Source organism: Lactuca saligna, chromosome 3 (genome assembly GCF_052625555.1).
Source record: "Lactuca saligna cultivar CGN05327 chromosome 3, ASM5262555v1, whole genome shotgun sequence".
NCBI lineage: Eukaryota > Viridiplantae > Streptophyta > Magnoliopsida > Asterales > Asteraceae > Lactuca > Lactuca saligna.
In genome coordinates this window covers 170,991,397-171,004,995 of record NC_136419.1, presented here as the reverse complement: position 1 = coordinate 171,004,995, position 13,599 = coordinate 170,991,397, and the positions used below count along the sequence as shown (strand labels likewise).

The 13,599-nt window shown below is 29.8% G+C and overlaps 2 protein-coding genes across 2 annotated transcripts; both read right to left on the bottom strand.

Moving 5' to 3' along the window:
• Positions 1–266: 266 nt before the first annotated feature.
• LOC145037465 (uncharacterized) lies at positions 267–2,415 on the bottom strand. The gene has a single exon (XM_078986123.1). It carries the CDS (start codon positions 2,287–2,289, stop codon positions 391–393), a length of 1,899 nt encoding a protein of 632 aa, XP_078842249.1. The 5' UTR covers positions 2,290–2,415; the 3' UTR covers positions 267–390.
• Positions 2,416–7,353: 4,938 nt separating this feature from the next.
• On the bottom strand, positions 7,354–9,295 carry LOC145037466 (pentatricopeptide repeat-containing protein At1g62350-like). The gene is made up of 3 exons (XM_078986125.1): positions 8,868–9,295; positions 8,236–8,622; positions 7,354–7,525 (listed from the first exon to the last, which is right to left on the bottom strand). Exons 1-3 carry the CDS (start codon positions 9,189–9,191, stop codon positions 7,496–7,498), a joined length of 741 nt encoding a protein of 246 aa, XP_078842251.1. The 5' UTR covers positions 9,192–9,295; the 3' UTR covers positions 7,354–7,495.
• Between the last annotated feature and the right edge of the window lie 4,304 nt (positions 9,296–13,599).

The window sequence follows — 13,599 nt, the reverse complement described above, 5'->3', positions numbered from 1 at the left end:
TTATATATTCATTTAAAAATTTCACCAAAATAATTTATATAAAGCTTACAGAAAGAAACAATGTGTCTCCTAAATATTTAAAATCATTTTTTTAAAATGGTTTCTTCCTTTTTTTCCTTTAAGAAATCCCATTTTTGTGGAGTGTCTACGTCAACAAAACGAACCAACGGGTTTAAAAAGTCAAACAAGAAGGTTTAAAACATGTCTTGTTTAACTTTAGGTGTTTAGTCATATTACATATTGTTTAACTAAGAATTTATTGTCTTTACTTTTGGTAAAAAGTTGTAATAAAGGTAAAACCAATATTGACAAACAACAATAATTGAACCATAACAAACTTGCAAACCAAAGATAGCTAAAAAGCAAATCTTCTAAGAACCCAAATTCCAACTACATTGTAAAAGAAGGACAATCCACTTCTTCCTTTGGCATAATCTTTCCAATCAACTTAATCAAAGAAGCATCTAACGATCTAGTTGCGATTTGACCAAGTAACAGTGATAAAGTTGAAGCATCAGGTGAAAATTGTCTTCCTTCCATTTCTTGTAAAAGCATCTCTACCATATCATGTTGTTGGTTTTTTAAAATTCCCTGAAGAAGAATGTTGTAAGTCACATTATTTGGTGGGCAACCTCTCTCTTCCATTTCAAGAAACAATTCTTTTGCTTCCCTCACAAGACCTTCGCGACAAAAACCACCAATCATCATAGTATATGTCATGACATTAGGTTGCAAACCTTTAACACTTATGTCATCGAAAAGAATCCTTGCAATATCAAATTTTCCACTTTTACTTGCACCATCTATGAGTATATTGTACACCTTTATATTTAAATTTAGCTTGTTGTCACCCTTCAAATGGAACAAAGAGAGTGCTTCATCCACTTGATTGTTGTTGCATAGACCATCCAAAACTATTCCGTAAGTGATTTCATCTGGAATCACGTTGTGTGCTCGCATCTCATGAAACAGTTCATCTGCATCTTCACAACGTCCAACTTGAAACAATCCCTGTATCATGGTGTTGTAAGTGATCACATCGGGTTTCATACCTTTTTTAGTTATTTCATGAAACAAATGCATGGCCTCTTCTATCTTCAATTTCTTACAATACCCATTCACTAAACTATTATAAGTAACAATATTAGGAACCAAACCTCGAACCCCCATCAAATCAAAAACTTCATTTGCTTTCCTCATTTCACCTCGCAAACAATATCCATCAATAAGTGAATTATATGTCACTACATTAGGATCCTTTCCTCTCTGAATCATTAAGTTGATAACACCTTTTGCTTCTTCCACTTTACCTTCCTTGCAAAGTGCATCGACTAATATGCTAAATATTTGAACATCTGGAGAAATATTGTTTTGCTCCATTTCTTTGAGAATTTTAGAGACCTCGTCCCAACGGCATAAGTTACAAAGACCATGAATCAAAGAGCTGTAAGTGACAACATGAGGTTGGATGCGTTTGTTGAAGATCATTTCTTTGTAGAGCTTTAATGCATCATCTACCATATTATCCTTGCAAAGACTATCAATGATGGTGTTATATGTGACTACATCAGGTTTACAACCTTTTTTATCCATTAGTCTAAGCAAAGCAATTGCTGTATTGTTATTTCCACATTTGCAAAGCCCCTTAATCATTGTGCTGTACATAATCGCATTAGGTTCACAAAGTTCCTCTTTGATCAGCTTCTTGAATAATATTTCTGCCTTGAGGACTTTATCTTCTAGAATAAGTCCATTTAAGAGTATACTGAAAGTGTAGACATTGGGTGGAATATCATGTTTGAAACCATAACCTAGGACTGCAAACCCTTCCCTGGTGCGATACATTAAGCAACAACATTTGATTATAATGCTAACAGTGTATACACTCACAGGAATATGAATGGCATTCATTTGTTTAAAAATATCAATCGCACAAGAATAGTGTTTCATTTTGATAACAGCTTGCAGCAACTGGTTGAATTTAACAACTGATGGCAGAGGTTGCCTCTGTGTCATTTCGTCGAACAGTTTAAGGGCATCATCAAGATTAGAAATCTTGTCAATCATAGGTAGGGTATGATTATCCTGTGTTTGAGAATTGGAAGAAGAAGTTGAATAAAAGTGAGCTGAAATCGTTTTGGGGTAACAGATTTCGTTACCTGATTCAAAAATCGATGAAGGGTTTCTGAAATAAGGTAGTGAAGAATGAGCAGTGGACGTAGCTTTAACTTTGTTCAGGGTGGCGATGAAGAAACCTAGCTTTTTTGGATTCCCCGTCACCGTAATCATCTCCAAATCAAACAAACCTTAACTACTTTGGAATTTGGATGTACCGTAAGAACATCAGCATTTAAACATTTTTTTCTGGTATTTAAAAAAAAAGCAAAATACAAAAATAAAAAAATAAAAAATAAAAAATAAAAAAACTATTATATGGATATAGATTAATTTAGACCATTACTTTAAAAAAAATTATATATGCATATGATTTAGAGTATAGGATATTAAAATAGAATAATCATATATAAATTATACATGATTATCCTATTTTAATATCCTACGCTTTAAATCATATCCATATACGATCTTTTTAACGTAGTGATATAAATTAATCTACATCCATATAATACATTTTTTTTGTTATTTTGTTTTTTTTAAATACCAAAAAGAAAATGTTTAAATGTTGATGTTCTTAAAGTACATCCAAATTGACATAATTACTCTTACAACCATTTTGAGTTTATTGTATTATACAACAAACTCAAAATGGTTATAAAAATAATTATGTCAATTTAGTTAACAATAAAATAAGAAATATTAGATATTTTTGTTACTAACCAACCAAATACATCTCACAATTTAAAATTGATTATCAAGATCATAAAGTTAAAAATTGATAAAGAACCATATATAACTTTTTTTAATTATACATTCTATGAACTTACATAACTTAAAAGAGTGAACATACAAAAAAATCCATATTATGAAAGAATGAATATACCTTTACTCATGAATGAACATAATAAACTTTTTATTATTATTATTATTATGCATTTTTACAGGAATTAATATACATAATTTCAAGAACCAACATTAATCATGCATAGCTTCAAGAACCAACAATAATAATGAGCATACAAGTATCAACATACAATAAAAAAATACCTATAAAATTAACATACACCAACAAAACTTTACTAATGGCCACTAGTGTCATGCATGCCCCTACTCCACCAAATCCAGCACCAACAAGACCATCAAATGTGGTACCCATGTAACTTCTTTTTATCTAAAATTCGAGTTCATTCTTAAAGAACAAGGATTATAAAATAATAGGTATTCTTAAAGAATAAAACTAAAGTTTCCCTCATCTTCGGGTTATTTAGGTCTCTAACACCCATAAAAATTCGTAAAAATTTAAAACTTTTCAAAAATCCAAAAACCATTATTTATTACAAAATTGTAAGACTAACGTATTGAACAAAATCTAGGATTAACTAGAAAGTAAATAAATTGATGTGTGAGTTATATATGATGACCAACCATATATGAATTAATTTAATTAACCAATTAAATCAATCGAAATTACAAGTCTTGCGTGATTTGAACTTAATTCTATTGAACTTGTTAGTTTAATCAATTGATTACTGTTTGAATTAACTTGTTTGCTAAATGGTTAGTGTAGTGAATATTAACCTGATCATATTAGAAATCAGTAATTGATAACACATTAATCCATCGCACTTTCCACGAAATCAACCATATGAGTAACTGAATCGTATCTAAACGGAAGTCTCTTTAATATTCTTGATTCAAATCGTCTTTTGTTCCTTAATTAGTTGTTAACTGATTCATTGCTAAGTGTTTAAGTGTTTATTTAAGTTTTTAGTCTTATAAAACTAGAGAAAACCTCATTTTTAATCATTGTTTAAATTAATGTAAGCACATAAACTGTTTAAGTGTTTATTTAAGTTTTTAGTCTTATAAAACTAGAGAAAACCTCATTTTTAATCATTGTTTAAATTAATGTAAGCACATAAACTGTAAATATTTTAACAAAAAAATGGTAATAGTAAAAAGTTGGAGATACACATAAATGAAGAGACACACTTTAAGGTTAATATTAATAAATATTAAAAAAGTATAACTACTTATTAACTTCGGTAATTATTTACAGATTTGGAATTTTGCATTCGATATGAATATACAATATAACCATTTATGTATCCCGTTAATCTGAGTTTTATATTCACTCAGTTAGTCTATATAAAATATTCCTAATCTATAACACCCCTATCCTCAAATATAATTCTTAATGTTTAATTTTGTAATTTATGCATTTTGGGTGCCCTACGTTGAGCGTAGGATAGCTTTTTACGTTGGGCGTAGGTAAAGGATTCCATGCATGGGCTTAATGACATACGTTGAGCGTAGGAGCGCAACATCAAAGCCCTAATTAACGGGTTGTGAACCCTATTTAAAGGTTCTAACTCCTTGTGGACCTCTCCATGCTTCGCATCCACCCTTGTATTCAGTCACTTCGAAACCCTAGCCACCTTGTGAGATTTTAGAAGACTTGGACTATTTTTGGTGTATATTCTTGAAGTTTGAGCCCATTGGAGAAGCATTTGGAAGCTCCAGACCTTATGAGTATAATTTACAGACGTTTATAAGCTTGTAAAGTCCTAAAAATAGGAGCTTGGTCACTGTCATCCATTCATGCACGAGCTCTTAAGCATTATAATGTTTTATGGACTTAGGGTTTGGCCTTATACTCTTTTTAGCCATGCAAAAGTGTAAAGTCAGAGATTTTACTCCTTAGGACGTTCATTATATATATATATATATATATATATATATATATATATATATATATATATATATATATATATATATATATATATATATATATATATATATATATATATATATATAAGGATTAGATTATTGGTCTTTGTTTATTAAGAGCTTAATAATAAGTTGGTAAATCAACGTATTACATTGGGCATAATCTTAGCTACGCTTAGAGTAGCCTAAAACTTCTCTGTATTCCCATCTAGGCTCTACGTTGAACGTAGAGCATGGTGTTACGATGAGCATAACGCAAGAAGGTTGATTTTTGACAAAATGGATTATTGGTCAAGTGGAGTGGGTTCTAGTATTGGAATGGTAAAATGGTCTTTTACCCCAAGGATAGTAAGTTAGTAACTATGAACAAAGACCCTTGAGTACGTATTCTTACCTTAATTTTTTATTACGGTTTTATTGTGTATATGATTAGTGTGAGGAATTCTAGTATCAACAGCTCGAGTGTGAGATTTGTCTGTCTTGAGGTGAGTTTTCTCATTAAATTGTGTAGGATGATATCTGTCTTTGTGACTCTTACATTTGTATGTTGAGTTGGGCCAATTTGTATGTAAGTTGGGTTGGACCCATTTTTATGTATATTGGGATGGACCTATTTGCATGTTGGTCTGAACCTATTAGTATGTATATTAAAATTGACCCATTTGCATTTTTGGTTGGGCCCATTTGTATGTATGTTGGCCTAGGCCTATTTGCAAGTTGGGTTGGGCCCATTTATATATAAGTCAGGCTGAACCCATTTATATGGTATGTGGTATTTTGGAAAACCCATTAAGCTTTAAGCTTACGGTTTTGTGGTTTAACATTTCAAGTATTTCCAATTTTAAAATGGAGGATCCGGCTTAACTGCACAACATTCCCCTTATGATTTTTGTATTGATGATTATTGTTTTACTCTAATATTTGAGATGCATTTATATCATGTTTGATTTTGGAACAATTGATGTATTGATGGCCTAAAAATCTCTCTCTCTCTCTCTCTCTATATATATATATATATATATATATATATATATATATATATATATATAATTATTGTTTTACTCTAATATTTGAGATGCATTTATATCATGTTTGATTTTGGAACAATTGATGTATTGATGGCCTAAAAATCTCTCTCTCTCTCTCTCTCTCTCTATATATATATATATATATATATATATATATATATATATATATATATATATATATATATATATATATATTAAAGACGTTACAAAGTCGGCTTCGGATAAACGAACAAAACATAAAAAAGTTCAAAACATTCATAAGTTATAAAAAAAGCTATATAATTTTGGATTAAATAATTTATGTTTTTTTTTTCACATTTTGTATTAGTTTATAACCGTTTTTGGACTAAATAACTTATATTTTTTCAAGTTTAACAATTTTCGGATTAAATACTTATGTTTTTTCATGATTTGGATTAATCAACAACCATATTCGGATTAATTAACCTAAGGTATAAAGAAAGTTACAAATTTGGATGATTCGGTTTTTTAAAAGCTGATTTCGGATAAACGAACAAGTCATTTATTTAACAAAAACTAAAACAATCATGAAGGAAAAAACCAAAGTCATCTTTATAAAAAAGATGCCAATTTGCAAAAAATATTTAAAAATGAATTGGAAACAAACAAAAAATCTAAAAAGTATCTCTTTCAATAAAAAAAAAACATAAATGTAATCTAAATAAAAACATAGTAAGATAAGTTAAATAATAAATAATTAATTTAATAAAAAAACAATAATTATAACGATTTAGAAAAAAAATCAAAAAGCAAAAAAAAAAAAAAAAAATTGATTAAATAGATGTGACAATGGGTTTTTTTAAGATTTGATGGGTTTTTTTTTTTTCTAAGAAACATCTTTCTAAAGCTACAGGGTGCATAACAGGAAGGAAGAGCGGAAAATATTCCCGCACATAGGAACACAACACCGGCCCTATGGGAATGGGGGTGCAGGATAGGAGCGAGGGAAAGAGACCCTACACTTTCTCTCCTGTTATGATTGGTCAGGTTTTTTTTTTTTTTTTTTTTTTTTTCAGTTTTTTAATAATCAATAAATTATATACATACAAAAAAATTATAAAAAATATATCAAAATTCATAGTTTTTATTTCCCTACAAAATAAGTATAATATTTATATAAAATACCTTTTAAAAAAAATAGTAAAAGATAGCGAAAGGTGACCATATCCTATGTTTTGGTGAAAGAAATACTGAGTGAAACAAAGGCTGACATGACAGGCAAAAAATAAAAGATTGTTCCTATACACACCTCGAATCTAATTATGTCGACATATATTTGCCACATGGATGTCACCTCAATAAGGTTTGTTGATGTTAGTTGTAAAAAAAATAATGAGTTTTCAGATAAAATGTCGAAAATGTACGCGATTCTAGTCTCATTTCTAAACCTAGTCTCAGTTCTAAAGAAAATAAGAGAAGCTAGATATCGAATTTAAATTTCTCGACCATAGTAAAGTGTGGAAATTCCTAAATGATTTAAATTTCATAAATATACTTGAAAAAAAAAATGGACAAAACAAACAGCATTGTCATCTTTCCTTTACTGGCTAATTAAGATAGGAAATGGCACTTTTACATGTGAGATGCTTTTCTTAATTTCAAACCAGGTTCAGTCTCAATCTCCTCGGCTGCAAAGAAAGCAATAAAATTAGTTCATGTCAATTGCATAAAACTGTAAAAAGGTGAAAGATTATTGAATGAATTGGTAAAAAAGTGAAATATTTTTATATAAATTGGTAAAAGGGTGAAACATTGCTATATACTTTTCCAAATGACTAGTAATATTGCTCCAATAATACAATTACTCATATTCATTAGACAAACCATCTTAGGGCTATTTTAGATGGTGAGGACTTGGAGGGCATTCACGTCTTTTGCACATAAAAGAAGTTATATGAGGAGGGCATATGTCAATAGGAGAAAAGTTGTAATCTTTTCTCTAAGAGTAAATTACTAAAATCGTCCCTATGGTTTGGTCAAAATTTCACATTTGGTCCCTAACTTTTGTTTTGCAATCGGATCGATCCTGTGGTTTGATTTCGTTGCGATTTTCATCCCTATGGTTTGGTCAAAATTGCACGTTTGGTCCCTAATTTTATGTATGTAAGGGACGAAAAACGCAACAAAATCAAACCACAAGGACGATCCGAATGCAAAACAAAAGTTAAGGATCAAACGTGAAATTTTGACCAAACCATAGGAACGATTTCAGTAATTTACTCTTTCTCTAATTTGTGCAAAAGATGTTAATACCCTTCTCATCCTCATCATTAAAATCATACCATTTAAACAAAGTCAAAGTGGTTGGCAATTTTATGCACAAATATATGATACTTACATATTTTCTTGCGACTTCTTTGAGAAACTTTTTTGGAGAATCCAAATATTCAACACAATCATTCTTAATGATCGAAGCAAGTTCTTCTTCCCCAGCACTTTCAAAATTTCTTATCATAATCGTTAAAGTCAACTCATCAGGTACACAACCTGATGCCTTCATCAACTTATATGCTTCCATTGCCTTCTCTATCATTTCCACTTTCAGATATGCTCCAATTAACTCTGTATAGACTCGGGTATTGGGTTTTAAGCCTTCTTTAATAAGTTCACAGAAAAGATTTTCTACTGTAATTATTAGTTTCTTCTTTCCAAACATCAACATCAAGTCACCATATAGAGATTGATCTGGTTCGTACCATGCTTCCTTCCTCATAAATTCAAACACCTGATACCTGATTGCATTTCAGATAAGATTCAACCTTGAAATCATACAGATACATCCAAAATGTTTGATTATATTTTTGAATTTGAAAACTAGGAGCCAATTTCAGGGAGGAGTTAAGTCGATAACAAAGCGAATTCATTGAAATTGAAGAAAGTTTTGATAATTATATGAAATGATATGACACATAGAAACAAGAAAGTTGAAGTTGAAAACGAATTTAACTAGAAAAGTCAAAGGGGGCGTACCTTTAGAGCAAGGTCTAAGTGTTGTTGCCTCTGTAACTCAGCGAAAGTATCCAACAAATCATCTTTTAAGAGACGAGTGAGCTTGGATTCGAATACTTGGTCTAGTTTAGATGGGTTTCTGGCAGCTAATTTGAGAGATTGAACTGCTTGTATTGCTTCTGTAGACAAAACCCCATCACTACGCCTTCTCGTCCTCAAGGGTTTTCTCAAGCCACAGGTTATTGTTGTTGCATATCTCACTTGAATTTTATGAATTCTTATGGGGTCCAAAGCCGTTGGTAGATATTGGATTCTCAGTGAGGATGAACCCATGTTCATCAGCATATACAAGGTTTAGGGTTTTTGGCTGAGAGTACCGGTGTACTGCCTACGATTTTAGAGGATTGCAATTGCAACCGTTTGAAAAGGGAGATGGCTAATACGCAAAATGACTATGGACAACTAACTAACGGCGTGTTTGGCTTAGCTTGTTAATTCCAAAAAGTCACTTCTTCAAAACCTTCAAAAGAGTTTTTAAAAATGTTTTTACCAAACATTTTTTTTCTTCTAAAAGGACTTTTAGCACCTCAAAAGCTAAGACAAACACCCCCTAAATGTTGGTTTGTTTTCATTTGATTAATTTTTTTTATCTAATATACCATCAAATTTGTTCTTTGTGTTTACCATAACCATTTTTATCCGCTTTTGACTTGCGATAGCTGGTCAAAGAGTTATGGTAAACACAAACAACAAGTTCAATAATATATTGGGTACAAAAAAAGTGATCAAATGAGAGTAAATTCAACAACTGATTATCCTCCTGGGTCATTTTTCCTTTACTCATTTACAAAAAATTTCACTTCATCTCCTGCTTATATTAATGACTTTATGAGATTCATTATTGCTTATCTTCAAAACATAAACCACGAAACAACATTATTCATACATGTAGAACTTTGTAATACACTTCAATATTTATTAGGGGAATCTTGATTGAGCAGGTGCATTTCATGACTACATTTAGATTTCCAATAAAATGATTTATCGTATCATCGATTCTGGACAAGTCTGCAAACGAATGCTCTTCATTAGAGTTGTTGACAGCTAACCACAATAAGCATAGCATAAACCATGTTTTGACGAACCTACCCCTCCGAAATGCTCTTCATTAGAAATTTAGAAGTGGGAACGTTTCGGAGGGGTAGCTTCGCCAAAACATTGTCTATGTTATGCTTACTGTGGTTAGTTGTCAACGACTTTCTACAAAAAGATATGATTATGTATGAGAGGTATCTTTATCAACATAAACATTTACCTCAAGGTAAATTATGGTGATGTGTTTGCAAAAGTTGCATGATCTTGTACACATTGATGTTGTGTATTATCCCATAAATTCGATCTTAAATCCAAGTAAACTAAAAAGTCACAGCACTTGTGATTCCATTCGTTTGCAGACTTGTCCAAAATCCATGATACGATAAATCATTTGATTGAAAATATAAATGTAGTCATCAAATGCACCTGCTCAATTAAGATTCCAGTAATAAATATTCAAGTTCATTACAAAAGTTCTATATGTATGAAAAATGTTCTTTCGTGGGTTATGTTTTGAAGATAAGAAAGAATGAATCTCATAAAGTCATTAATATGAGCAGGAGATGGCGTGAGATTTTTTGTAAAAGAGTGACTCAGGAGGGCAACCAACTATTGAGTTTGTTCTCATTTGGCCTCTTTCCTTTTTTTGTACCCAATATACCATCGAACTTGTTGTTTGTGTTTACCATAACCCTTTAACTGGCTATCACATGTCAAATGTAAGTCAAAACGGTTATGGTGAACACAAACAACAAGTTCGATTGTATATTGGGTTTAAAAAAAAGGAGACCAAATGAGAACAAACCCAACACTTAGTTACCCTCCAGAGTCATTTTCCCGATTGTTAAATGAGTTGGCAGCTAAGGACGAATTGTTTTTTTTCAATGGTATAAAGGTGTTACCTATGTGTAACATAACTTTTACATTTTTTATAAATTTTATTAATGATAACTAGTGAAGAAACCCTGCAAAAGCGGGGTTCTAGGCTGCAGATTGTTTGAAAAGGATGTAACTGGATAATAACATTTCAAAGTGCTATCACTGAACCCTCTACAGTTAGACATATAATCCACTATTCTTTCATTCACGCCATTTTAGGCCCCTCTATATCTAAGTAATTTACAAAGATACCACAACACATAAAAGCAAAAAAGATTAAAAAAAAACAACCACGAATCCAATATCAGATACTGATGGGCTAGAAACCCTTTAGTGAATATACTATTCCATAGGTTGTTTCCTAAGATCAAACTTTAATTAATTAAATTTTTTATAAAATACACAATTCAAATATATTATTTGTTATTTATAACATTTAATTAAATGATATTAGATTTGTATGGAAAAAGTCAAAACTATGATTATAAATAAATCAAATTTGACGGTAAATTGTCAAGAGCAAGAATTCAAAAGCATTAAAACAAAATAGAACAATTATTTTCATTCATTGTTACTACTTAAAATTTATGTTTTATACTTTAAAACTCCAACGGTTAGTTAATTATTGCCGAATATATAAAACATTATTACTTTTACAAAATATGCAAAATACTTTAATTCTTTAAAATTTATGTTTATACATTTAAAACTCCAACGGTTAGTTAATTATTTCCGAATATGTAAAACATTATTACTTTTACCAAATACGCGAATACTCTAATTTTTAGCAAATATGCAAAATGTTTACATCGGAGACCATTACTGTAAATAGTTAAATAGTTTAAGTACTAAATGTGTAATGTATTGAGGTGGTGGAGGTGTACAAAAATAATAATAATAATAAAATTAAAAGTTGTCCAATAATGGAGTGGTCCAATAATATGAATTTACTGTTCCTTAAGGAACTTGGAATTTATATAATTGTTACTACTTAAAATTTATGTTTTATACATTTAAAACTCTAACGGTTAGTTAATTATTGCTGAATATGTATAACATTATTACTTTTACCAAATATGCAAAATACTCTAATTCTTTAAAATTTATGTTTTATACATTTAAAACTCCAACAGTTAGTTAATTATTTCCGAATATGTAAAACATTATTACTTTTACCAAATATGCAAAATACTCTAATTCTTTAAAATTTATGTTTTATACATTTAAAACTCCAACAGTTAGTTAATTATTTCCGAATATGTAAAACATTATTACTTTTACCAAATATGCAAAATACTCTAATTCTTAGCAAATATGCAAAATGTTTGCATCAGAGACCAATATGTAAAATTTATGTTTTATACATCTAAAGCTCCAACGGTTAGTTAATTATTTCCGAATATGTAAAACATTATTACTTTTACCAAATATGCAAAATACTCTAATTCTTAGCAAATATGCAAAATGTTTACATCAGAAACCATTATTGTAAATATTTAAATAGTTTAAGTACTAAATGTGTAATGTATTGAGACGGTGGAGGTGTAAAAAAAAATAATTTTTTTAAAATTGTCCTTAGAATCGTCCAATAATATTAATTTATTGTTCATTAAGAAACTTGGAATTAATATATAGTAGTTGTAAGACCCGTATATTATACGGGTTGATTTAAAAAATGATTAAATTTAAAGTATAAAAAAGAAATACTTTTTAATGTACAACTTTAAAATAAGAAAGAAAAAACACATATTAATTACAATTTAATATCATATATATGATCTTTAATACTTTACATATATAAGTATATAAGTATATGACTTTAATTAAAAATTAAAATAAACCAAAAATTAACAAGTGAATAATATTTATTTTAAAATTACCACAAAATGACAAGTGTCAAGACTCATGAGAGATTGACAAGTGGCAAAAAAGCCTTCATTTATTAAAGAGGATATATATATATATATATATATATATATATATATATATATATATATATATAATGGTTTTACAATTGAATTTTTTTTTTAATTTCAATAAAAAATATAAGAACTTTTTAATAATAACCATCTTAAAATTAAAAATAACATAAAATAAAAAATTACATTTTAGAAATCTTAAAAATTAAAAGTAACATTAAATTAAAAGTTACATTAAAACCCCAAAAAAGAAAAAAGAAAAAAGAAACAAATCAAAAATTAAAAAATCTAGAAAAAAACATAACATCGAGATTTTAATTACGTTTTATATTATATTTTTTCCGAACTTTAGCCGCTTCTTGATATTCGGGGTCGAGGTGTCTCACGTTTTGCAATAACAACGAATATTATGTGAGTCGGATCATTTCAACAATATGTTTCTCCAAAGTTGTATTCAATTGTGCCAATTGTCTCATCATTTCATCCGATCTAGTTGACCGGTCGGTTTCGACCGATGAATTTGAAGATGTTGTTTTTCCTTTTCCTTTTACTCGAGCTTTTGTTTTGTCCCTTCCCATGGGAGGAGGAGGCATGTGTATTTCTTCAATGTTGTCGTTATCATCATTAAGATTAACGCCTATGTGACCATCCGATAACACTTTTTGTGAGCTCGAATATGAAGATGTTCAACACTCTTTTGCGGATTAGCAATGTCTTCATGTGTTGCAAGTTCCCTCCACTTAATGCTTCTTTTGATAACATTCCACATATAAATAAACTTAAAAGGCTTTAGCATGTCATCTTGGAATGTCGTGTGCATTTTTTTCAACAAATTTGCCTCACATTCTCCGCTAGCCCAT

What these genes read in the sequence shown, in the direction of transcription:
- LOC145037465 (XM_078986123.1), bottom strand. Translation starts at nt 2,289, where the DNA reads ATGATTACGGTGACGGGGAATCCAAAAAAGCTAGGTTTCTTCATCGCC.
- LOC145037466 (XM_078986125.1), bottom strand. Translation starts at nt 9,191, where the DNA reads ATGCTGATGAACATGGGTTCATCCTCACTGAGAATCCAATATCTACCA. An exon ending in ACTTAGACCTTGCTCTAAAG is followed by an intron (nt 8,623 to 8,867) that starts GTACGCCCCCTT and finishes ATCAGGTATCAG; the next exon opens with GTGTTTGAATTTATGAGGAA. An exon ending in AAGAAGTCGCAAGAAAATAT is followed by an intron (nt 7,526 to 8,235) that starts GTAAGTATCATA and finishes CTTTCTTTGCAG; the next exon opens with CCGAGGAGATTGAGACTGAA.